This window comes from Oncorhynchus masou, chromosome 28, assembly GCF_036934945.1.
Source record: "Oncorhynchus masou masou isolate Uvic2021 chromosome 28, UVic_Omas_1.1, whole genome shotgun sequence".
Lineage (NCBI taxonomy): Eukaryota > Metazoa > Chordata > Actinopteri > Salmoniformes > Salmonidae > Oncorhynchus > Oncorhynchus masou.
Window position 1 is genome coordinate 72,054,704 of NC_088239.1, and position 27,928 is coordinate 72,082,631.

The window sequence follows — 27,928 nt, forward strand, 5'->3', positions numbered from 1 at the left end:
TGGTGTCACACTAAATGAAGGGTCAGTTTGATAGCGGGGATGTGAAAATGTTGTTCAGTCAATATGATATGAATTTTACGTGTAAATGGGATCCAACGGCTGGAGCATGATCTCCATAAAGGCATAGAGAGAATGTACAGCTGGGGGTGCAGTAGCAGAGCTTAGGGTCCTTTGTGTAAGACCAGAGGTGATTATATACGGATGGTGGTAGGCTAGGCGGCCTAAGGGTTACCACTGAGTAGAGAGTGACATATGGGGCTGAGTTTAATGACCCCTCCACCATCTGTTCCCATGTCAGACCTGAGGGGTATACTACAAAGCAGGATCATGTATTCTGATATAGGATGGAAATGGTGAATTAAAATGTATATCTAAATGTAGCTTCTTTTTTATGTACCATATAATCTGTTGTTATTTCTGGTTGCTTAATCAATCACTAGGCAAGTCAGTTAAGAACAAATTATTATTTTCAATGACGGCCTACGAACAGTGTGTTAAACTGCCTGTTCAGGGGCAGAACAACAGATTTGTACCTTGTCAGCTCGGGGGTTTGAACTTGAAACCTTCCGGTTACTAGTCCAACGCTCTAACCACTAGGCTACCCTACCACCCCACTGATCCTGCATTGTTGAATGCACCTCTGCTCAGCTCCTGTCTTAATTCTGGTGGTGGACTTGAGTCTTGGATGCCATGGCATGACAATTTATCATTCTGTCATAGCCTTGCTTACAATACACCTACAACAAACAAGTCCTGGGGTATAGGAACATATAGCAAAATCGGTACATTTTTGACAGTAAGGTGTATTGGTATGAAATAAATGCAATGATATTCAACACTGGATCTGATCTTGATAGACTAGACTGGGCGTCGATAAAACGTTCCGTTTATTTGCGAAAGACTGGTCGCTAATCTGATTGGCTGTCCCGGGTGCCACATGAAAAGGCTTCCGAACAGAGGTGTTCATTGATTGGTTCATTCGGTCTTTGTCTGAGATGCAGCTGAGAAGGCTGTCCGGTTGAATGTGCAGGGATTGGAAGGGACCATTTCCATGGACCATCTGTCTCACAGGCTAGTGATACAACAAAGGGAGCCAGGATGGTGTTAGTACATGTCGGATATTTGGTTCTTCCCGTATTTGGCTCTGTAAGAAATAGAGGTAAAGTTATTTCTTTATTCTATCCATTTTTGTCTAATCTCGTTCCTATATATGTAAATATTAAAGCTAACTAGCTGTCATCTGCAATGGCCAAGGTAATAATGCTAGCTGTCCAGAAAGCTAGCTGCTGAGCTAACCAGACAGCCAGTCAGCTGCGCTCGAGCGAATAAAATCCAGGTTTGCAGTGAAGGTTGTAATCGAACCATGTCAAACGACATATGCAAAATAGTTAGCTATGTAGCTAATACAGCTATAACGAATTAGTAACGTTAATGTTTTGTCATCCGTTCTACCTTGCACGTATTATTGTCAAACGTTATCCTCTCAAGGCAACTAAACAAAATGGTAACTAGCTGAACAAGACAGCTAGCTAGTTTATCTGGACAGGCTAATATTTTGGTTATAGACGCGCGCGTAGCCCGTAGAATACCGTCATTTTGGATGTAACGTTAGCTAACTAGCAAGTGGCTTCGTTTGTCCCACTAATGGTTAATTATATTTTTCACCCTCTACTAATACCGTAGCAACTGTTTGTTTTTAATCTGACCAAACAGCTGGTTAGCGAACATGACATCAGTGACATCAATTGTTTATCCATTTTGGTGTTGGCGAGCGTCGAGTCTTGACAACATGGTGTGTGGGGTGGGTTAGTTGTTGCCTTCAGCGAATCTATTGTGTAGCTAGATGTGTTATTGGTTGAGGCTGTACTTTTTTTTTAAATATCGGCTAAATCCATTATTTATATACATTTTTAATTATGCGCTGAACGCCCTAAAATTACTAATTGAACGTGGCAATAGGAGCTGGTCAGTTGGGCTAAAATGTGATGCAGCCTACGACGCGTTTTCTTATTAGGAACACATAGTACGGTCAAGAACACCATCCTGTAGGTTTGGAAAATTGTTTTCCATGTCTCAAACCCGAAACCAAACCCCATCTCTATTTTGAGACTTTCTAGCAATATGTTCAAGGGAAAACATGAGCACAACTGACCGCCTTTTGTTTTGCTCGATTGCAAACACCATACTACCCAAATTGACCAAAATAACATCCTCCATATGCAGCAAAAGGCTATATGTGCTGATTATATAATTATACAAATATGAACGTGCATTTTAAAATACATGCAGTAGCACCAATGATTTCATTGTGCTTTTATTTGTGTTCTTTTTTCCTGTTCCATAGTATCGAGGCTGGCGCTACATTCCGCATTTCTCAGACCTTTGTCCCCTTCATTGTGTAGCTAACGATCATCTGCTGCTGTCTGCCGTAGCCTCTGCCTGTTCTCTGCATCTAGCTGTATTGTGAACCCCTTCCTCATTTCCTCTTTCCATCTGAAGACGACATTGGCATTAAAACCCGAGTTCTCCCACTCATACCGTATCCTTCTGTGTAACAGACTAAAGAATAACACCTTCTCTAGAAAACAGTTTGTCTTTATTTAAACTGTCATGTTGCTCTTTAGTACATAATCCATTGTAGCATTAGGCCTATTACTATAAAATGTCGTTGTGATTTTCCCATTCAGTGTGGATAGACTACATTCTGCTGTAAATTTCTGTAAAGTGGATACATTTTGACCCCTTGGCCCCCAATTCGATTATAGCCAGGCTTGATAGAACTTGTGGATGCTGTCTCCAGTCATCCCCCCCTTCAATCAAAGGTGCATTGTACCACTTCCATATCTGATGGCCTGTTTGAAACATAAATCACATTCATTCCCCCTCCCAAATGCTATCATCCTAATCACATTTAAACCAATTGGACAGTAACTGGCTGCAATATATCTGCATTCTAATTTGCGTGTCTTTATTTCTCAAACGATCTGAAATTGCCACCTTTGATGGTCCATTGCACCTGTTCTAGTGGCTAAACGGCCAGTTGTAATCCTAACCATGTGTACGAGCCATTGTTTCTTCTAATTTAATTAACCCATTTAGTTTGTCACTGCGAATCTACGAGTCTTAACTCAACTCGCCGTTTAAAATTTGTTTTGTGATCCACTATCATGCCAAACTCCCCAGTATCTTACACACTTCCACATAATGCTATCCATTTTACAGGGATGTGTATATCACACACTGCTGTAGAACTCCTTTTAGAATGAAAGTGTCTTTATTCTTTGGTTGTGCTTTCTCTCTACCTTATGTTCTTGTATTAGAACCTAATGCATGATCATTTTTAAAATTCTGTTTATGTTTTCACATTGAACAGCAGATTACAATGTAATCTTTGTGTAGAGATGTCCCTGCTGTACTGAAATGTGCTGTAGCATACACATCTACTCATTGGATGCTGCTTCTGTTCTGTTAATCCTACAGAGCATGGTCAGGCCTTGCCTTTGGTCATTATTTGCATGTAGTTGCATTATTACTATTATCACACAGTGCCACACATACTAATATTTTCCAATAAAGACTTCTAGTATTTTTCCTAACCTTCAGTGTGCTTTTTGCTGATTTCCATGTGTGTTTCCACCCCACCGTGCTGTCACTGAGGCAGTCCCCCCTCTACCTCTCATCTCTCTTTGCAGAGGCACTTTAAGGTGCTTCTCTCTCCCGAGACCCAATCATAGGATTAGGGACAGCCAAATCTCTTGTCCTGCTGTGAAAATTAATTTTGACTGAGACATGGGAGGCAGTGATTAATGTAGGAACCATACAGTCAACCCCCCCCCCCCCCCCAATCAATACATATTCCATCTGTATTTAACGGTCTCTTGTCAACATTGCTTCTATACTATAGTAGTAGTGACCAAAACTTGCTCCTCTTTTCATCCTTTCCGCCTGTCTCGGTTTTAGTAAAGTTAACGTTGTCGCTGTCGGGTTACGAAAGTATTATTCCGTATTATGCACAAGTGTCACACGCAACTGCCGAATTTGGCTTCACGTTTTTTGTGAAATATTAGTCTTGAATTGGCGTCCTTCATATACTGACCAGGATGGGAGATTTGGGGTTTTGTTGTGAGTCTGAATGCACACCTTGAAGTCCCTCGACACAACACACAACATTAAACACTGACATAAATGCTATGCCGGTTCTGTTTACTATAAGGTTCATGAAGTGTCTTGACAGAAGTGGCACCAGCCATTCAATAGCTATACAGAGTGGGTAAACACAGGGCATTTGAATGTTACATATAAAAAATAAACTTATAGTCTAGCCTATATCTCAAAACTAGCAAGTAAAAGGTTTATATTGACAGCAATACTTCGCCACTTCTTTACCTTGACATATACAGTGGGGCAAAAAAGTATTTAGTCAGCCACCAATTGTGCAAGTACTCCCACTTAAAAAGATGAGGCCTGTAATTTTCATCATAGGTACACTTTAACTATGACACACAAAATGAGGGAAAAAAATCCAGAAAATCACATTGTAGGATTTTTAAGGAATTTATTTGCAAATTATGGTGGAAAATAAGTATTTGGTCAATAACAAAAGTTTATCTCAATACTTTGTTATATACCCTTTGTTGGCAACGACAGAGGTCAAACGTTTTCTGTAAGTCTTCACAAGGTTTTCACACACTGTTGCTGGTATTTTGGCCCATTCCTCCATGCAGATCTCCTCTAGAGTAGTGATGTTTTGGGGCTGTTGCTGGGCAACACACTTTCAACTCCCTCCAAAGATTTTCTATGGGGTTGAGATCTGGAGACTGGCTAGGCCACTCCAGGACCTTGAAATGCTTCTTACGAAGCCACTCCTTTGTTGCCTGGGCGGTGTGTTTGGGATCATTGTCATGCTGAAAGACCCAGCCACGTTTCATCTTCAATGCCCTTGCTGATGGAAGGAGGTTTTCACTCAATCTCACGATACATGGACCCATTCAGTCGTCCTGGTCCCTTTGCAGAAAAACAGCCCCAAAGCATGATGTTTCCACCCCCATGCTTCACAGTAGGTATGGTGTTCTTTGGATGCAACTCAGCATTCTTTGTCCTCCAAACACGACGAGTTGAGTTTTTTCCAAAAAGTTCTATTTTGGTTTGATCTGACCATATGACATTCTCCCAATCTTCTTCTGGATCATCCAAATGCTCTCTAGCAAACTTCAGACGGGCCTGGACATGTACTGGCTTAAGCAGGGGGACACATCTGGCACTGCAGGATTTGAGTCCCTGGCGGCGTAGTGTGTTACTGATGGTAGGCTTTGTAACTTTGGTCCCAGCTCTCTGCAGGTCATTCATTAGGTCCCCCCGTGTGGTTCTGGGATTTTTACTCACCGTTCTTGTGATCATTTTGACCCCATGGGGTGAGATCTTGGGAGATTATCAGTGGTCTTGTATGTCTTCCATTTCCTAATAATTGCTCCCACAGTTGATTTCTTCAAACCAAGCTGCTTACCTATTGCAGATTCAGTCTTCCCAGCCTGGTGCAGGTCTACAATTTTGTTTCTGGTGTCCTTTGACAGCTCATTGGTCTTGGCCATAGTGGAGTTTGGAGTGTGACTGTTTGAGGTTGTGGACAGGTGTCTTTTATACTGATAACAAGTTCAAACAGGTGCCATTAATACAGGTAACGAGTGGAGGACAGAGGAGCCTCTTAAAGAAGTTACAGGTCTGTGAGAGCCAGAAGTCTTGCTTGTTTGTAGGTAACCAAATACTTATTTTCCACCATAATTTGCAAATAAATTCATTAAAAATCCTACATTGTGATTTTTCTGGATTTTATTTTTTTTCATTTTGTCTGTCATAGTTGAAGTGTACTTATGATGAAAATTACAGGCCTCTCATCTTTTTTAAGTGGAAGAACTTGCACAATTTGTGGCTGACTAAATACTTTTTTGCCCCACTGTTTGCACTTAGATGCATATTCTCCTTTGGTTCATTATGGAATGGCACCTCGCTGTTTAGATGACCTAGATCAATCAGCAGCAAACAACTCAATTAGCAAAACAACATTTACTGCCTGTATTTTGAATCAAACTGTATTCCTGGTGGATTTGAACATATCAATACAATTTACAGTAAAATAGACAGTAGGGTTTATGCAATGTATTTTACTAAGGTAGATTAAGTCTGTGACCAGCATTACACCTTAGTGAGTGTCGTTGGTACCTCTCTGCTATGTCTTCGGCAGACTTCTTTGTGGGTGTATCACTTTAACACACTGATGTAATAAGCCTCAATAAGTGTGATTTTTGAATATGGCAAAACATTTTGTACGGGGAGAAAGTTTGTGGGCTAGGCCTATTTGTTTATTGATAATAGAAAAGTATGCTAGATTGTGTTCAATTTGGTCTTCACATGACCAATTCAGTAAGACTCTATTTATTGTACAGAGCATGCATACTCAAGACTGCCTTCATTACATTTACATTTTAGTCACTTAGCTGATGATCTTATCCAGAGCAGCTTACAATTAGTGCATTCATCTTAAGATAGTTGTGACGCGTAGTCCCAACTAGCTATACCTATGTTCTTGTGAGGAGAGACTTTCTATGACAGTTGCTTGTACTAAGAGGTCTGGCTAAGGTTCATAGCCTTCCTACCTAGAGCACGCAGGTAAAGGCTATTGTCAGCGCTTTATTCTTCAAATACTTACAAGGTCATATTAGGCAGTCAATGGCATACATTATTCAACACTGCTGTTGTGTTCCATGCAAGCAGCTGCTTTATGTTTCGTTTTACATTTGCGTTCTAATAATGAGATTAAATGGTACACATACCATAAATATGAGTGCCTTATTTTACTATATTAAGCACGGGACACCTATCCATAATGACTTATGAATCTTTTGGGTTATTTATATGAATAAGGTTTTTTCTTAGCTACCCCCTCAAACCAATTTCATACTGCCGGATAGGCCGACCATACTAAATCCTTCAGGATTGGTTGATAGCTACTGCACTGCTTAGCCTACACATTACCTCGTCCCCTCCCCTATTCGTGCATTGTAAAGTAATGGGATGCTCATGCTACCGATGGAATGGGGTGTGTAGTGTAGATGAGGATTATGTTGGGGAGAATAGTAGCAGTGATTATAAAACTGCAGAGACAGCCGGGTCAGACTGCTGCAGTCATGGGTGGGCAGGGCTACATGCCTGTCAGTCAAACGGGGGAGACATGCCGCACTGTGGGGAGGGGCTGGCAGTATGTGTGCACATGCTTCTCTGGAGGGGCTGATAGCTCAGATATGCACCAGTCAGGAGATTTTACAGCCCGAGCTCAGCGCTGAGAGAGTTATGTGCAGAGAGAGACTATGCTGCAGATGCTGTGAGAGGTGCAATGTGTGCCAAATAAGGCCTATTTGATATGCTATTTTATAGTCCTTCTATGGTCCATTTATGATTATAATCATCATAGCACTGATAGTTTCCAGCTTGTTATTATTTTTATTTTATTTAACTAGGTAAGTCAGTTTTTTATTTACAATGATGGCCTTCCAAGGAACAGTGGGTTAACTGCCTATATGAATGGGGAAAAAATATATGATTGATTCTTCTTTGTTAGTAGGGTCTGTTTAACCCATTTGTTATTGGGGTCCCTGTATCTTTGCACAACAGTGACGTAAAACATTGCGACAGAAAAGAGTGAAACGGCATCCTGTGGTCCACCAAAACCAGAAGCCAATTTCTGTTCTTTTTCTGCTCTACTTCCTCAGCCAGCAAACACAATTTCTCCTCTTATGGATCTGAGGTCCACTAGGGTTCTTATGTCTCAAGGCAATATCTACTGTAGCAAAAGAATAACCAAGAAGAAGCTGTCTCCTCGGGTTTGTGACTTGAACAGTCGCACTGCTTTGAATTACGTAGGCTATGATGTACAAAGGGGAAAAAAGGAATGATGACCAAATTTAGAGTTGATCTGAAGTACCCTCCGGATTGTAATTGAATAACCACTGTATCAAAGAAATGTATTTAAATAAGTGTAATTTCTTACAAAATATCTAATCATCAGCTAAAAATGAACCCATAGAGCATTTAGAACCTCTACTTATCGTACTCATTACGTAGACATGGAATGCAGGTAGCCTAGTGGTTAGTGGTGGGCCAGTAACCAAAAGGTTGCTGGATCAAATCCCTGAGCTGACATAAAAATCTGTCATTCTGCCCCTGAACAAGGCAGTCAAGCCACTGTACCCTGGTAGCCGTCATTGTAAATAAGAATTTGTTCTTAACTGACTTGCCTAGTTAAATAAAGGTTACATAATATTTTTTTAAATATATTTTTTAAACATTACAAAGGCAGTGTTACTGGAAATTCCCTTCCAAACAGTAAAGATGATGATTACGCTCTTGTCTCTGCATCAAATTAGAACAACATTGCATAGCTATTTTACAAGCCACTTATCATTATGGATTTTAGTAGTAGCATTGTATCACAGTGATACAGTAAAAAAAACACAGTTTACTTTAACTAGGATGGCACTAAAGATGTCTATACATGGAGTCTGGCCATTCATAGTCACAGTCTGTGGGGTTGTGCTTTTCACATGAGGCCTGCCTGCATGTCTTAAAGATGAGAGCCATCCCAGCCCCCCAGACCTTGGTGTCTGTCCCCCCGCGCAGACAGCTGGTAGACTATAACTGGAGTTAAAGGAGCAGCTGCAGTGCCTCCCCCTCCCCACACTTCCCTCCTCTGGGCGTAATGGATATTGATTGTTTGGCTGCGACCCAGCAGCATGCTGATTCAGCAGGTTGGCCAGAGCTTCACTCACTACTCCTCCTTCCATAGACTGAGAGGCAGCCCTAACCCAGGGTTGGTACATGAGGAATATACAGTGCCTTTAGAAAGTTCATACACCTTGACATATTCCATCTTTTGTTACAGCCTGAATTCTAAATTGATTAAATAGATTTTTCTTCCCACCCATCTACACACAATACACCATAATGACAAAGTGATGAATTTTTTGAAAAATGTTAGCAAATTTATTGAAAATTAAATGCAGAAACATTTAATTTACAAAACTATTCACACCCCTGAGTCAATACTTTGTAGAAGCACCTTGGGTGGCGGTTACAGCTTTGAGTCATCTTGGGTATGTCTATCAGCTTTACACATCTGGATTTGGGGATTTTCTTCCTAGCAGAATTTCTCAATCTCTGTAAAGTTAGATGGGGTGTGTTAGTGAACAGCAATCTTCAAGTCTTTCCACAGATTTTCAATAGGATTCAAGTCTGGGATTTTCCTGGGCCACTCAAGGACTTTCACGTTCTTGTTCTGAATCCATTACAGCGTTGCTTTGACAGTATGCTTGAATTCATTGTCCTGTTGGAACGTAAATCTTCGCCCCAGTCTTTTTGCCCTCTGATAACAGAACTCAGCAGATTTGGCTCCATTCATTGTTCCCTCTAACTTTACTAGTCTCCCAGTCCCTGCCACTGAAAAGCATCCCCATAGCATGATGCTGCCATCACCATGCTTCACAGTAGGGATGGTGTTAGAAGGGTGAAGAGCTGTGCTTGGTTTTCTCCAGACATAGTAGGACTGGGCGACATGGCCAAAATATCTTCACTGTATTGTAATTTTTTTTAAATAATATTGACTATTTGAAATGTTTATTTACCTTTTGCTTTATGAGTGGTGCGTGACCCTAGGTTGGCAACACATACATTGTAAGTGATTTCAATAGGTTTTTCTCTATTCTGATTTGTTTTATACTGTTCAATTAAACTTAAACCTAAAATAATTTTCAGCATTTTCATATATTTCTGAATTCCCTGCAATCATTTGAGATAATTTCCACACTGCCACGTAGGGCTGCACGATGTTGCAATTGTGATTTGACTTGCGATTTAGAGCACAACACTTGGGTGAACTTTTAGAATCATAGAAATATAATGAATATTCTATAGTTAGAATTTAATAGTGTGTATTTTGAATACAGTGTTTGACATGCCAACTAATTAAAATGCCAGGGAGGAGTTATTCTCACAGGGTAGGAACCAAAGTGTTTGCTTCCTAGGGGACCCTATAATCTTTGGCTACGTTTTGTTTTCTCTTAGCTACTGTTGGTAACATTAATGCTTTGTATTTTCCTCTTTAATTTAGTAGATACTGTTGCACAAACGACATGCTTATTTAGGTCTACACCATCACTGGTATTATCAGGCTGTATAGCTTATTATGTTTGCGCTGACACAGCTGGCTAGCGAGCTAATAAATGTAGTAACTTGCGATTAGCATTAGCGGCTAAAAAGATTTAGGTCCAACTTACTAGGAAAATACAAACTAGCTGTTTGCAGATGTAAGAAATACACAATAATAGTGTAAATATAGAACTCTAGTGGATTTAAATTAAGAAGCTAAGTGAAGCGGCATCCTTGTCGCATGTGCTGCATTGACCATGCAGTCTGAACGCAAGTGTGCTCCTCAAGTGACGGAACGGGGCTTGGTCTGTGTGGAAGCGGCATGGAGAAAGAGTGCTGAGAGAGAACTCAAGTAGTGAAGTAATCTATAGAAATGGATTTACACACGGCATATCACATTTAAAAAAATATATATACATTCAAAAAGTTGTAGGATAAAGTAAAAATCCAAAACAGTCCATACATCAATACCGGTATATTGTAAAATACGGTATACCGCCCAGCCCTAAGACACGGTGCTTTGCATTCAGGCCAAAGAGTTAGGTTTTTGTCTCAATAGACCACAGAATCTTTTGCCTTGTGATCTGTCTTTCATGTGCCTTTTTGCGAACTTCAGGCGTGCTGTCATGTGCCTTTCTCAGGAGTGTCTTCCGTCTGGCCACATGACCAACTACAGCGCAAATGAAGGAAAGGAGACAAGGAGAGGAAACCACTTTAGATTATTGAACCGCACCCCACAGCCCTTAAACGGCTGGTAGTTTTAGCAGTTGATTCTATAATGCCAGGCTCCATAATGAGAGGCCTGTAGGACTAGTGCACGTAGGTCTAATGATGTGCAACAGTTACATCGCTCAGCAGGAAGCCTAGCGGTTAGAGAGTTGGGCCAGTAAACGAAACGTCAATGTTTTGAATACCTGAGCCGACAAGGTGAAAAATCTGTCTGTGCCCTTGAGCAAGGCACTTAACCCTAATTTGCTCCAGGGGTGCTGTACTACTATAGATGACCCTGCAAAACAAAACCTTTCACTGCACCTATCCAGTTTGTGACAATAAAATATATTATTTTAACATGGAGGCAGGTAGATTTTATATGATGTTCAACAGTGGCTCTGAATAAGTAGCATGCTAAAGAATATTTTAAAATGTGCTGCCACAATTCACAGGAACTCTGCACGAGAATCTGACGTTTGTTATCTTATGCTCAGGTCCAATTTAAAACCAGGGTACTTATTCATAATTCATTATGCAAACCCACTTAAACCAAAGACCGCATCAAACCTTGAAATCTAACCTAGCATATATTATCAGAGGCAGAGATTCAATCCACAAAACAAAACGGCAGTCATCGTGCCCAGTGTACCCCTTCGCTCCCAGCTGACCCTGTAGAACGACAGGAAATGAGCAGGACAGTTGGGCTCTCTCTGGAGCTTAGAGGTTGCTCTATGATCTTTCATCTCTTTTGTGTTCCCTCTTCCTGGGTGAGGTCGCTTTCTGTTTTCTCGCTGTGTGTGTTTGATATGTATGACGGTGTGTGAGCTGTATTTTTATTTATTTTATTTAACCAGGTAGGCCAGAACAAGTTCTCATTTACAACTGCGACCTGGCCAAGATAAAGCAAAGCAGTGCGACAAAATCAAACAACAGAGTTATACATGATTACGGTGTGTGAGTGATCTGTATGACGGTGTGTCGGTGATCTGTATGGCAGTGGGTGATTTGATCGTTCATGACTGTTGAGTGATCTCTGTTGTGTGTCTGTTTCTGACTGCGTTTCCGATTTTGATGTCTGTCTCTGTTCTGACTGATGTCTCTGTGTGTGTGGTTGTGGTTTCTGTCTGAATATGATCTGTCTGCCAGTCTCTTTGTCTGACTGTAATTGCTCTCTGTTATTCTATTTTGTTATTTTACCTTGTGTGATTGTGCTGCCTGTTCGAGCTGTCTGTGTAGTTGGTCTGTGTGACGTTTGATTGAGTGTGACAGATGACTCCCTCTACTATCTGACTGATTTGGTGTGATCACTCGGTCTACTCTCTCTGGTGTCTTGTCTGATTGGGTGAGTGTGTTCTCTTGGCTGATTGGTTGATCTCTCTGTGGATATGATTGGTGTCTCCGTATCGTCTGATGGCAGAGTGTCTTCTCTGTCTTCATTGGTTGGGGTCAACTTCCTCTGAATCCTGATTGGGTGTACTTATTTCCTGCAGGGGCACAATTCACCAGGCATCAGCACAGCCATGCTACCTCATGCCGACACTTCCACCTAGGGGCCCCTCAGGCGCCCATCTCGGCTGAGTTCCCCTTGGGTCACACCAGCCAACCCCCCAGACTGGCCTGGCCCCTCACCAGCCCCCGGCCCCCCACCACCCACCGCCCCTGCCGGCCCCCCCTCAGTTCCAGGACGTTACTGGGCCTCCGTTCCTACCTCAGGCCTTACACCAGCAATACCTCATCCAGCAGCAGCTTCTAGAGGCGCAGCACCGCAGGATCCTCCCACACTCCAGGTACTACCCCACACACTTGCATGTTCTGTTGGACTCACATTTACAGGCATGTTTTGTCTGTTTCTTTCACTCACCCCCTCTAAGGCACTGAGTTAGCCAGACACTAGAACACTACACCCCCTCCAATTTCCATATGCTAATGTGTGGAAATGCCTCCTCTGTGCAGACGAACTCTGGAGCGTGCTCCTCTGAACCCTCACAGACTCCGCTCAGGGTACGACTACTCCCCTCCCCTCCATATCCCCCAGCCAATCAGCCAGCAGCCGCGCTACCTGGCCGAGGGCACAGACTGGTGAGTCAAAAAAATTAAAATAAACGGGGAGCCTTGGAGACGATAAGTCATTGTTTCATCCTTCCATCTGTCTGGCATTAGTGGTGTTGGTTTATGTCTCTCCCCTTGCCTGTAGGGGTGATCATTTTACTCTGTGTTGATGTTAATATAGGTTTTTGTCCTCTCTCCTCTGTCTGTTCGTAGGGACCTTAGTGTGGACGCTGGCCTCTCTCACCAACAGTACCAGCTCCAGCAGCTTCCACAGCACTATCAGCATTACCTGGCGGCATCCCCCAGAATGCACCACTTTCCCAGGAACACCTCGTCTGCACAAGTGGTACTTTCATGACTGTTGGCTGTTGTGGTTGGTCTCTGCTTTGTTCTTTTGTTGTTCTGCTTGTCTATGTTGACTGTTTAGTTGCTGTGGTGTTCACACTCTCTGTGTGATGTATGCCTTGGACGAACAGACAATCAATGATTCTGGTGCTTGGTCCTGTGTTGTCCAACAGAGTTCTGTTAACTGTTGATGACCGAAGTGTCTTCTTTTTTATGTTTGACAGGTTGTGCATGAGATTAGAAACTACCCGTACCCCCAGCTTCACCTGTTGGCTCTGCAGGGCCTCAACCCCTCACGTCACGCTTCCGCTGTACGAGAGAGCTATGAGGTAAATGTCCATTTCCATATCAATTTTAACTATCTACAGTGTACTGAACAAAAATATAAATGCAACAAGCAACAATTTCAAAGATTTTACAGAGTTACAGTTCATATCAAGGAAATCAATCAATTTAAATAATAATAATAAATTTAGGCCCTAATCTATGGATTTCACATGACTGGGCAGCCATGGGTGGGCCTGGCATGGCATAGGCTCACCCACTTGGGAGCCAAGCCCACTGCCCAGTCATGTGAGGCCAGTTGGGCCTACTGCCATATTCACTAAAACAACATTGGAGGCAGCTTATGGTAGAGAAATGAATGTTCAATTATCTACCATCAGCTCTGGTGGACATTCATGCAGTCAGCATGACAATTGCGTGCTCCCTCAACATGAGACGTCTGTGGCATTGTTGTGTGACAAAACTGCACATTTTAGAGTGGCCTTTTATTGTCCCCAGCACAAGGGGCTCCTGTGTAATGTTCATGCTGTTTAATCAGATGTTTGATATGCCACACCTGTCAGGTGGTTGGATTATTTTAGTGAGGGAGAAATGCTCACTAACAGGTTTGTATATACGCTTTTTGTCCATATGGAACATTTCTGGGATCTTTTATTTCAGCTCATGAAACATGGGACCAACACTTTTTACATGTTGTGTTTATATTTTTGTTCAGTATATATTAATGCTATTGCTTGTGTTACACATGGATACTATACTTGTTTTTATGGTTAAGTTTTAATGGCATGATTTAATTCTGTTACCCTAGTCATACCAGTGCTGACCGGTTGCTTTTGCAGAGGTGAAGTGACGTTATCTGTCTAAAGCCTTGCTCTCCTGTGCCCTAGGAGCTGTTGCAGCTTGAAGACAGGCTGGGAAGTGTCAGTAGGGGAGCGGTTCAGACCACCATAGAGAGATTCACCTTCCCACACAAATACAAGAAGGTGAGGAGGCAGCTCTCTGAGTTAGAAATATACACACACAGGTGGAGCTACAGACAACTGCCAAAATAACAGAAACACTTGAGTAAATGAGTGATACAAAGTATATTGAAAGCAGGTACTTCCACACAGGTGTGGTTCCTGAGTTAATTAAGCAATTAACATTCCATCATGCTTAGTGTCTTGTATAAAAATGCTGGGCAGGTCACTGAATGGTTTGATGAGCATGAAAACGAAGTAAACCATATGCCATGGCCATCTGTCACCCAATCTCAACCCAAATGAACACTAATGGGAGATTCTGGAGTGGCACCTGAGACAGTGTTTTACACCACCACCAACAAAACATGATGGAATTGATGGAATTTCTCATCGACGAATGGTGTCGCATCCCCCCAATAGAGTTCCAGACACTTATAAAATATATACCAAGGTGCATTGAAGCTGTTGTGGCTCGTGTGACCCAACTTCCTATTAAGACACTATGTTGGCGTTTCCTTTTTATTTTTACAGCTACCTGTATATTGTAAATGTAACTAGTGGGAATTGAATATATTAACCATTAGACCGAGAGGACATCTTCAAGGTCTGAGGACTTACAAGTCTCACAGTGCTGCATGAGTGCATGATTCCAAATCACCTCCGGTACTGTATACAAACTCAAAGTTTTAAAAAGCAAAGTCGCTTACTTCTGAAGCCTTATAGTGGTCTCTTTAAAAACTCTTGACCCTGTCTGATTCTAATCTGGATATGTCATTTGATTGGTCCACAGAGGAAGCCTCTGGATATGAAGATTGGCGAGGAGGGCGAGGAGACTGATGTGGATGAGAAATGTACCATCTGCCTGTCAATGCTGGAGGAGGCAGAGGACGTCAGGTAATAAATGTTTGCAACACTTAACCTATTGGAGCCTATGGAATTCAAAGAACCCACTGAACAAGTGTGATGTGCATACTGTATATTTTCTCTTTCAGTGTATGAGTTGACGACCAGACGATTGACCTTCTTCCTTTTCTCTCCCGTCTCACCTGTCCAGGCGTTTACCTTGCATGCACCTCTTCCACCAGGGCTGTGTGGATCAGTGGCTGGCGACAAGCAGGAAGTGTCCAATCTGCCGCGTGGACATCGAGACGCAGCTCCACCCAGACAGCTGATGTCACAGGGGTGGAGCCTGACGGTCTGGCTGCTGTCAATCACCCTGGCGTGGATCCTGCTCCCTTCCACCCGGCCCTGCCTCTCCCAACATGGGTGCTTTGCCAAATGTCTCCAGTCGTCACGTGACATCATAGCCCTCTCTGACTCACGCTTTACTGAGCCAATCCAGGATTACTTACTGCACGAGAGACCGGAGACTGACTCTCTCTCTCTCTCTCTCTCTCAATAAAAGCACATCCACAGCAAAAAGACATGCAAACACTCACTCACACATACATTACATACTATATACACATGTGCACACAGGGTTTACTAGTTGCTTGCTGGTGGTTGGGTGTCGTTGCTGTTGTTGTAGTTAGGGGAGGCAGGTGTGTTTCCTGTGTCTTTGTAGCATGTTCTTAAAGCCATGACATTAATGTACAGAGTGAAAAGCACACAACCCCACTTGCCAGCCAGCCTGCCACATATACACACACACACACTGCTTATTCTGCCACAACAGGAAGCTAATCAACCACTTAAAAGCCCTGTCGCCATGTTTGCCTACAGATCATTTGTGGTAGTACAGTAGCAGCATCAGACACAGTGGTATTTTGACCCCTCACTTTGTTATAAGAGGGGGACTGAGTGTTCAGATCTCACCCAGCTTCTACTTTTTGCAATACAGTAGTTGTACATTTGCTTGGGACTGATGCTGCCATCAGTGTTCGGACAAAATACAACTATTTCACTGCTGTCATGTCGGCCTGCCCCAATGCATGGGGTGGCGTGTGTTTTTGAGTAAATACAGAGGTTAGTGAGTGTTTTTAACCAAATGTGTTATGGTATTGCTTGACCTGCCGCAATGTGTGTGTTCTGCCCCAGTGTGTGGGTTTCAGTGTATGTTTAACCAATGCTTGCGCGTGAGTGACAAACTTAAAGTGCAGGTTCAAGTGTGTGTTAAGGGTAATGTAGAAGTTAGCTTAACAGTGATTTGATTGGAGTGCTTGTAGAATACAAAGCCAAATAAGGAATACAATTATTATTATTTTTAAATGTAGTAGGACTTATCCCCCATCATGCACTGCAGTGACTGAGTGAGATGTGGGGCCTTCTGGTTAAGCAGAAGTGTTAGCTGCCCTGAAAACAGCGACTATGTGCCATCCACTCCTGTCGCAGGTGTTAAGGCTGAGCAGTGTAGTGAAATGCATGTTTCAATGTTGGCTTGGGCTGTCGTGTTAGCATTCAAAAAAAAAATGGAGGGCAGAGGAGGGTGTTGTTGTGCATGACTTAGTTAATCTGAGCTGTGATTATCAACTCAACACAAACAAACAAATGAAGAAAAAGGGAGCACGATGTCAGTGGTTGTCCCTGACCTGTAGCGTGTGTTCATACTGTCCCTTTTTGGTGGCAAACAAAATGGAATCCTATTGTTTACCTTATTGCCTAAAGAACAAGCACATGTGATAGATATAGCAACAACCTCTTTTTGTTATTGCATTTGCGTTGGTTTCCGTATATTTAGGTATAAACGCGCACTGTTTTGGACCGAGTGAGGAGCTTGTGTGTTGAACTTGTTTTTATGTGTCAGATCTCCCCTCGTGGTTGCTATGCTGGTTGCTATGCTGTATTGCTAGAACAACAATGTAGAATGTTGTGTGATGGGGGCAGTATCCTCCCCACAGTGCATATGGACAGGACTGGGCTGGGGTCAAAATGAGGACCAAAATAACGGTCAGAGAACACTTTTTGTTGTCAAAACAACTCTTTAAATGTTGATATTGTGTGTGTGCTTTCCTTTTGTTTTGTTGCTATGTTATGTCTGAGTCAATGTGCATGAACACTACATAGGTTAAGGATTGGCACAGGTCCTGTACTATGCATTGAGGACTCGATGTGAAGTATTAGGACAGACCCTAAATGCCCTGTAGACTGAAGGATGAGTTGTGACGGATTGGGACTGACCCTAACTGTCCTGTGCACTGCCAGTGTTGATACTGACTCCTCCTTTAGTCTAGTTTTTTATGGGAAGTTTTGATAGTTTACACAGGGTGTTGTCAGTTGAGATGCCTTAAGTATTTAACAATCATTATTTATTACTAACTGTAGATATCGTGTGTACGTATTTAATTTTATATAGTTTTTTTCTGCAATTGAATCATTTATTTATTTAGATATAACACAATGGTTTTAAAAAATTGAACGATTACCTCTTTTTTGCATTTTTGCATTGTTTTAAATCAATGGGAATGCTTCGCATGCAGTTGTATTTTTCCTGAAGAAACTAAACTAAAAAGACCTGCTGTTTGATCTCTCTCCCCGAGCCGGCTGTGTTATGTTTACTGTCCCGGGCTGAGCTGTCAAGCCTGCTCTTCTCATGTGGTGCTGTGGATAGTGGTGCTGTGGATATCTTGGTTACATTCCATTCAATGCAATTTTCTCTGATCCCTATGCTGTGATGTAGTGGACAAACTGCAATGGAGTGAAATGTTTTTAAGTTTGTAATTTGTCTTGTTTTGCACTCATAGTTTTAACATGGGAACCCTCTCACTGGCATAAAGCAGTTACGTTCGTAGATGTATTGTTATTATTACTGTATACTTTGTCATTTCCAGTTCTCTGCCTCTCATCCCTCTCTCCTTTCTTTAAAAAAAAGCATGTTCCTTTTCTGTGTTGGGATATTTCTCCTTCCCTCTTTTCCAAATATCTTGTAGTTTTGAGCCCAACAAGTGCCTCGCTTCTAGTGTTGAGATATTTCCTTATGATTGTAGCTATTTTTGTTACCGAGCCACACAAACTCCTACGCTCAGTTACTCGAAAGCCATCATGCCTGAACTAGGTACATATTTATCTGGAGGTCTTACTCCTGCATTACACGGGCACCATGATGAACTGTAGGCTATGTTCAAATGCTGTATAATGTTGTCGTTCCTTTCTTATTCCCTCCTCTCTCACTTCTCTCATTGTCACCACTGACCAACCTGCAAGGTGAAGGGAATATGACGTTAGCCCCCATAAGTGGAGTGTGGGAACTTTAAGGTGGTGTGGTCAGCGTCGTATTGCTTTCACTAACCAAATAGATCTGTGGATGCCTTTATGAGAATAAAGAAAGCAGCATTTTAGGAGTACTCGGAAATTGACATTTCTCTCCATCTTTTTTAGTTTAACCTTGACCTAATCTAATAATACCTTTGAAATATTTTACTTTAACGATTATATAAATTAAGGAAATATTTGACAAATCTTTGTGAAAATGTTTCAGTGTTCATCTGCGCTACACTAATTATTCTTATTATTCCCTCTTTTCCTGCCTTTCTGTTCCCTCTTTTCCTTTCCTTTATTATTTTGTCTTACCGTCCATCCTTCCCTCCACTCAGAACCCATCCAATGTTTCCTATCACAATCCTCTCTATGTAAAACAAGAACAGACAGAGGATCTCTTCAAGCACAACTTTACTAAAAATGCATGTTTTTCTCAGGTTTGAATATATTCTTAATGGTATGTAAGTATATGGTGAAAATATTTGTAGATATACAAAGAATATTACAGAATTAATTTTGCTGCTGCTTGCATCTGAAAAACTGAAGGAAAGAGAAAATATCTCAAAGTGCCAGTGATAGGGCTGCCGCCATCTTTGTATAAGGTCTGCTGTTTAGCCGTGACTGCGCAATGTTTTTCAATATAGGAGATTTTATCGGAGAATATAACTATTTATCATTAATATTAAAGCAATAGCTCATTAATGATGAGTGTGTTGATGAACTGGATGAGCATATTGTGTAAATGTTAGATTCACATTTGGTGGAATTTTGTACTTTATTTATTACTACTACTAATAATGATTTTAAAAGTTGCATCGCTAAACCCAAACTGTTCTGTTTTTTTATTTACATTTTATTTCAAGGCTGGTATATTATCCTTTTTTGTATGTGCTCTTTTTGTAATAAATTGGATCAAATGGAAGGTGTATAAATCTGGTGTTTGTGGAATGAGTAGAAGTTACCTTGTTACCTTAAAATTAAGGCCAGTTATTTACATTTACATTTAAGTCATTTAGCAGACGCTCTTATCCAGAGCGACTTACAAATTGGTGAATTCACCTTCTGACATCCAGAATTCACCTTCTGACATCCAGTTATGACTCTTTGAAGTTAAGGATGAAAGAAAATGAATCCCTACAAAATGCTTTCATTGAGAATGAGACACATGATCTCCATCCTGATGAGGTTGACAATCCTCTTGATTTGTTTTCTGAGTCTGTCTTCACAAGGTAATCGAAATCTCACCGGGAGATGAACACATCAGTCAAACCACAATCTTAAAAAGCAGTTTTGAAAAACAAAGTGTTTTGGAATAAGCAGTACAAAATAGTATACTCTTTTATAAAACCTAATTTACAACCAAGCAGCTGAGCAACATGCCATTCCTGATAATGGGTACTTTTAAAATGGTGGCACAATCATGTTACCTGGCCTTATGACCCTATTGTGTTTTAGCCATAAACGCCAGGCCACTTGCCTTCAGTAGTAATGCAATAAAGCTAAACTATAAGATATTCTAGAAATGTAGTAATAAATATATAAACATTTTCCTTTCCTGAGATCATGACCATATAGAGGCAATAACATTTTTAAAATGAAACCGTTGCCCACATCCAAACTCCATTCAGAGTTTGTATCTCTTCATTACGGAGTTGCTTGGGTAGAGTCCAACACACGGCGAGGCCTCTATCCTCTGCTGTGCAAAGGACATACGTTTTCATATAGTGGAGAAGTCTCAATATGAGGTCTTTAGTACTTTGGGTAGAGGACCCTGAAGATCTGTCCGTCCGCCTTCTTGGTGTTCAGCCACTTTCCACACAGGAAGATGGTGGTGACACCGTTGGCTGTGTTGGTGACCTCCACGCGGTCCAGCAGCCAGCCGGGGCTGAGGCGGGTATTGTCATGCTCCACACACACTCTCAGCAGCTCACCCATGTCCAACATCTCTAGCAGGAAGCGGTCCGTCTGGCCACGCTCAAACAGGTTGCGGAACTTCTGACGTAGCGACCGGCGGCCCGAGTCGCCGTTGGAACCGTAGATGGTGATGAAGACATTGGCATCGGTGCCTGCCCCCTTCTCGTCGCCCGTGATGAGGATGATCTCGTACTTGACAGGCACCAGGCTGCGGGCTTTGCTGGCGAAGCTCTCGATGGTCTTGGTGCACTCGAAGGTCACAAACTCGTCCCTCTTCGGGGAGAGGGGGATCAGGGCATTGCAGATGAATATGAACCTGGGATAGAGAAGGAGAATGATTGTCTCTTCCACAAGACACAAAACTCCTGGGTTTCCACACAGTATATTGTGAGCTGCAGGGCTTTGCACCCTACCGAATAAGCCCCAAGTGGTTTATATACCTGGGGTCAGGCTAGGGGTCACTCACCTGTTGCCCAGCACTTTCTCTATGACAACGACCTCCTTCACGTGCCAGAACGCCTCACCTTTCACCTTCTTCCCATCTTTGGGGGTGTGGCCCAGGCAGATGCCAGCGATGTCCCCAAGCTGTTTGGAGGAGAACTCAAACTTGTCCTTGTTTCCCCTGAATGAAAATAACAAAGCCACATAACCTTAAACCATTAAAGAATATGACAAGGGAATAATATTACAACTGACTAGAATTTAATAATTTAGCAAAAATGTTATTCTAGAAAAATAGATTGTCGGATTAGATTTCATGAGCTCTTCTTTACATGCCTGGAAACGTCTAATGAGTTTATTACTAGTGATTGAATTCCTTGAGAGTAGAGTATACTGTTGAGTCTGTAAAAGTGTTCCTTGTGCCAAGGGAGATCATTCCAATGAGCCTGGCTGTCGTAATAAAAAAGGGAGAAAACCCCAACAATTTCTGCTCATCCTTTACACAAACAAAACTCCCGTTTTTAAACTAATCTGAAGAGCAGCATACCGCAAGAACCTCTTTTTCTTTGATGAGTTCTCCATCATAAATTCTTTTGAACGCCCCTTCTTCCCCTCCAGTGCGATCCAGACGTTCTCTTTGGTCTCTGCGTCGTCTGTGTCCGCCGTGGTGGTAATAATTTCATATTCTTTCAATCAAAAGTAGACAGTGCGTTAGCTTGGCCCAGGGAAGAATGTATTCTCTTCATATGAACAGTCCATTAGGCAAACATTGACATTAGTATGGTCAGTGTCCAGTCCTGGCATAACCCCAATGTTGAAAATGTTTGTTCTTGCCCATTACAAGCAGACCTGATTCAGCTAATAAAGAGCTTAGCAGGCTAGTAAAAACATTTACAACCTTGGGGTTACGTGATGACTGCATTTGAGAAACACTGCAATAGAATAGGATTCAAAGAAGATTACATAATACAGTACACTGTAGTGATTTCATTATGATCTGATTGGAGTAATGTAAAGCTAGGAGATTTTCCTGACTGGATGACCAGACCAGGAGAAACACTGGACCCGACTAAAGAGAGATAAGGCTTGTGTGCGGCTGATCTTACTGGTCTTCTCGTTGAGGTCTAAAATGTCGTTGTTGGCGCAGGACAACTCCCTCATGATCTGACCATCGTCCTCGTTCTGAGCCAACCAGCGGTCGCAGGGGAAGCGAAATGTCCTGTCCAAGGCCTCATCCTTCACATCGATGTATTCTATGTGCCATCCTGGAGCAGGCCCTGATCATGACATAACAATAGAGTATGAAACAAGTGATGGGAAAGACAGGCATGAAACATGTATTGTTGTGTTTTGAGTCAAAGTTTTGCTGAGAAACCTGAAGAATTGATCTAGTAGTTCACCATCAGTTGGTGCATACACACAGTGCAAGGTTAGTTACAGTCAATAGGCGTGCAGGTTTCATATTTTGACTGGTTCACTGAGATTGTAATTGTCATGTCATCATATTCCTGATGATTGATTGGCTCACCTGAGTTGTCGTGCCACACCCGAACCTTAGAGAGGTCCCCGAGGCTGAGCACGTCAGGAAAACGGAACACATCTGTCTGCTTGCGCTCAAACTTGTTGGATTTCTGGCACTCTTTCAGCGCCAGGGTCCCAGTGTCACCGCACTCTCCAAACACAATGATCCACACGTTAGCGTCAGTGCCTGCCCCTGTGCAGAGAGGGAGGAGAGTCACCAACTTCTATGAAAAACTGCAGTGCTATTGGCTGATTGGGATTCGAACTCAGATCTCATGCGCACCACAAGACTGTGTTAGCTCTCTGAGCTAAAGGCCATGCAAACATGGTTCACTGAACCACCTTTGTTACACCTTCATGAATCTCAACTCATCCTTAGCAGGTATAGCCTACAGCCTTAAAAATTAACCACTAATTGCCTGTCTTTTCATTGCTCAACTCGCCACCAGTCGACACTACAGCCTTCATAAAAATCCATTCACCAATAACCAATAGTCACCAGACTGCTTTTTCAGACATTCCTGACATTCCTGAAAAATAATCAAATCACCAATACAATTTACTTTCATAGACTGATTTTACAAACACGTCCCTGCAAACATTCCCCATCAGTTACTAACCTTCTGCCTTTTCAAACATCACTTCACCATCAGCAGTCCGACATTCTTGAAAAAAAACAATACAATTTACTTCCATAGACTACCTTTCCAATAGTCCCCCATTAACCACTAACCAACTACCTTATCAAACCTCAATTGAGAAACCAGAGAAGCCCTGTTTCCTCTGATTCACGTGTGTGCTTGAGTGTGTGCACTTGTCTCACATGTTTTTAACCTGTGTGTGTGTGTGTGTGTGTGTGTGTGTGTGTGTGTGTGTGTGTGTGTGTGTGTGTGTGTGTGTGTGTGTGTGTGTGTGTGTGTGTGTGTGTGTGTAATGTTCACAGAGCAGTCAGTGCTTCACTGATGTCTTGTGTTTGACAGCTCTGCTCATTATCATTATTACCCTCACACACACACACATAGGTTTGGTGAGAAGACATGTCTTCAGTAACACAGGCAGCCAAGGGCAGAATGACGAGCTCTTTGACGTTAGCTTAGACACCTAACCCCTCTATCGTGTCAAACAGCAGTCTTCCTCTCTCTCCTCTGTGGTGGAAAACTGCACGGCTAAAGAACCAAAGCCGAGTGAGAGGTTTCAGAGAAGTTTCTCTTTCATTTGCCTCTATGACTCAAAATGGATTGTCGTATTCCACCTCTGCTGCTGCTTCGCGTCTCTCTGAGCAGCAAAGACTCCGCTGCACCACAGAGATAAAGTAAAACAGGAGAATATCGTGTAACAGGCACATCCCAGCTCGTTAGGAACAGGACTGAAGCTGAATCTGGTGCAGTGTAGGATAAATAGCATGGAATTGGAAGAAAGGGAGGAATAGTGTGATTACAAGCAAATGTAGTGAATGTGGTTCAGGAACTACAGTAATTACTCAGCTTTAATTCAGTGGGATAATATAGTCGAGTTTGATACATGGGCCTGTATTCATAAAGCGTCTCAGAGTAGTAATTCTGATCTAGGATCAGGTTCTCCTATCCATTTATTATAATCTAAAAGACAAAACAGATCCTAGCACTTTTTACTCAGACGCTTTATGAATAGGGAACCCTGGTCAGTCACACAAACATGATGGACAAACATGAAGACTGTAGAATGCGGTTTGTCTGTGCACTGCCACTGACTGACTGACTGGCTGGCTGACTGACCGGCTGACCGGCTGACTGACCGGCTGGCTGAATTACTGACTGGCTACCTGGCTAACCGACTAACTGACTGACTGACTGACTGACTGGCAGGCTGACTGACTGACCCACCTCCAATGTCGCTGGTCTTGACCTGGATAATGTAGGTGGTGATCTCCACCATCTCCTCCTCATCCACCACAGCAGCCATCTCACAGATCATGGTCCTCTTGGGTCCTTTGGTCTTAGACAGCCACTCCTCATAGGTGAACACTGACACCTCCTCTGTGGTCAGGTTACGCATGATGATCTGAGGGGAAATCATCATTAATTATCATTTTTTAATTCGTATTAATTAACCATTATTTTACGAGGTAAGGTGACTGACACAATGACAAATTCTTACCTACAGTAGCAACCTTTTTACACATTTAGATTGTATTGCGCATATTAAAGGGTGAGGATGGGAGTCCATGCCTTCACATAACTGCTGTAATTCTATTGGGAGAAACCATCAATCAACACTGTGCATGTACAGTATGTATGACAATCTGAAGGACAATGCCATTATCTGTAAGACAATGCATTATCTTTAGGACAATGCCATTATCTGTAGGACAACTTCATTATCTTTAGGACAATGCCATTATCTGTATACCTTTGTCATTATCTTTAGGACAATTCCATTATCTTTATGGCAATTCCATTATCTTTATGACAATGCCATTATCTTTAGGACAATTCCATTATCTTTATGACAATGCCATTATCTGTAGGACAATGCCATTATCTTCGGACAATTCCATTATCTGTAGGACAATCAAATCAAATAAAATGTATTTATATAGCCCTTTGTACATCAGCTGATATCTCAAAGTGCTGCACAGAAATTATCCGTAGGACAATGGCATTATCCGTAGGACAAGGCCAGACAATACCAACAAAGATGAGCCATAATCCATAGTGATAAAATGCAGAAATATACAAATACTGTATATATAAATACTGTAACATGATGAGCATATCTCTATTCCACTTGCCTCTCCCAGTGTATTTGATCCTTTGTCATGGACAGGGTGTAACTGAAGAAATTAGCCCATTATAAAAACCCAAGGATTTGGCTCAGGCAGCCCAACCTGCATTAACTTCCATCAATATATTAATTTGAGTGGGATTAGCATGCTGGCAGTGCGCCCAGTTCACTGCAGTGGCCATTTGAAATAAACATGCTCTGTGTGTGTAATCCATAACGTTGGCAGTACACATCTGTTTTGGGATGCTGTACAGCTACTGGGTCATTTCAAGGACACGGCCCAGCCACTGACAGACACGGCTGGGTATGAGCCCTGACTGCTTAGCTACTGTTCGGCTAGTCTAGAGGCAGACTGGGTGATTTGGAGAGACATGGAGGGGTTGTTCCTGCATAGGAAATGCCTTTTTTCCCATCTGAGTGGTAAGGTCTTGGCATCGTAGTGAATTTTGTACTGAAAGGAAAAGCCAGCTGCCAATTCAATGTTGACCATCAAACAGAACTGGAACAGAGTTATTGAAATTCGTACAATGTGTTACAAATTTTCAAAATGTATGATATGTTACAAATTCCGTTGTTGTGGCTAACGTTAGCTAAGTGGGTAGGTGGCTAAAGCTAAGGTTAGCTAGGCTAGGGGTTAAGGTTAGGAGTTAGGTTAAAGTTTAGCTAACATACTTCATTGTTGCAAAGTTGCTAAAATGATGAAGTTGTCTGTGATGAGATTCAAACACGCAACCTTTGGTTAGCTAGGCTAGGGGTTAAGGTTAGGAGTTAGGTTAAATGTTAGCTAACATACTTCATTGTTGCAAAGTTGCTAAAATGCTCAAGTTGTCTGTGATGAGATTCAAACACGCAACCTTTGGGTTGCTAGATGTTCCCGTTCTATGCACGCTCATCCACTCTGACCAAACAACCCCCCACCCTACTTTAATTTTTGCCTTAAGTAACCTCCTGTCTTATGTAACCATACCAAACATAACATATCATATTAATTTGAGTGTCCCACATTTACGTTTGTTATGTTACATCTAGTCTATGAGACCAGGCTGCTTTGTGTGTCTGCGGTGAACAGATTCATCTCAGTCTCTGCAGCCTGCATGCTCCAACCTAGTCTGGGTACCAGTCTCTGTAGAATTCTACTCCTTGTGGCATATGCCAAAGAGACTGGCCTTTTGGCAATCTCAATGTTCAATATGTAGCTGGATTTCCGGCGGAGTTGCTATTGTTTGCTGGAAATAACATTAACATTTTCCATGACAACATATGGAGTCTTGGAAATAGATTTAGAATTATAACAAAGTCAAAACCATTTAGCTGTTAGCTAGGAAAGTTGTATTTGGAGGCTCAAAATCAAAGCTAAGACATTTTTGCTCACAACATGAGATAGCACTCTAAAGGTGAGAGTTGCAATATTTGCATAACCTTTGTGGTTGGAGGATAACTGTGAGGGTTATCAAATCAGGATCAATTCATCTGATCTCCTTGAGCTCATTAATGATAGAATGTTCATATTTTTAGAGTGAAGAAAGACCAGTCTCTATGGCAAATGTACACGGAGTGGAATGTAATAACTGAACAGACAAGGCAACCAGGCTAGCTCCAACTCCACACTGACTTAAATGGGTCAATACAATTACATGCATTCACTGAAGCTCACCCCAGATGCACTCTGACTCCTACTGTGCAGCATTGCATGAGTTTGTCTGTCTGGTGTGTGTGGCTGAATTATCCAGTGACCTATCGCCTGCAGGCAGGGATCAGCGTGTGTGCGTGTGCGTGTGTGTGTGTGTGTGTGTGTGTGTGTGTGTGTGTGTGTGTGTGTGTGTGTGTGTGTGTGTGTGTGTGTGTGTGTGTGTGTGTGTGTGTGTGTGTGTGTGTGTGTGTGTGTGTGTGTGTGTGTGTGAGTGAGTTTTATCGAACGTATGCATCAGACTCTTTGAGTAGACGGCTTGACAGAAATGGTAGCAGAAGGTGAATGTTGAACTTTTGTTACACACATATCCAGATGATGCTGCATACAATTTTGCTCAATGATGCTGTCGGTGTGACCGAGGCAAGAGAGGGAAGTTGTGAATTGAGCAACACTGTGACCTAAGACTTACAGACAGCAAAGCCTCACCCATGTCTGTCTCACACACACACACACACACACACACACACACACACACACACACACACACACACACACACACACACTTAGTTAATGTAGCAATCCCTGCAGAAATCCCTACACCTGTTATCATTGTATTGTATTTTATTGTACTGTTACAGTAAACATGAGGTAATCTACATCTGGATTGCTTGCTGTTTGGGGTTTTAGGCTGGATTTCTGTATAGCATTTTGTGACATCGGCTAATTTTAAAAGGGTTTATAAATATATTTGATTGATTGATTGATTAATTGATTGATTGATTGATTGCTTGATTGACTAATCAAAGACCCTACAACTGTGGTGTGTGGACTCATTGTTGATTTAAGTCGGTACACATTTAGAAGAAAAGGTGTTATCTAGAACCTAAAAGGGTTCTACCCAGAGCCAAAATGGTTCTCC

General features: G+C 42.1%; 1 protein-coding gene and 1 pseudogene across 1 annotated transcript in view; one reads left to right on the plus strand and one right to left on the minus strand.

Moving 5' to 3' along the window:
* Positions 1-1,006: 1,006 nt before the first annotated feature.
* LOC135518197 (E3 ubiquitin-protein ligase ARK2C-like) lies at positions 1,007-19,662 on the plus strand (annotated as a pseudogene).
* A 765-nt stretch (positions 19,663-20,427) lies between these two features.
* Positions 20,428-27,928, minus strand: part of LOC135517057 (lipoxygenase homology domain-containing protein 1-like) — a 56,838-nt gene continuing 49,337 nt past the window's right edge. The window contains 6 exon segments of the mRNA XM_064941080.1: positions 20,428-20,970; positions 21,121-21,276; positions 21,643-21,781; positions 22,202-22,372; positions 22,624-22,809; positions 24,479-24,656. Coding sequence (XP_064797152.1) covers positions 20,490-20,970; positions 21,121-21,276; positions 21,643-21,781; positions 22,202-22,372; positions 22,624-22,809; positions 24,479-24,656 — 1,311 coding nt within the window. The 3' untranslated portion in view covers positions 20,428-20,489.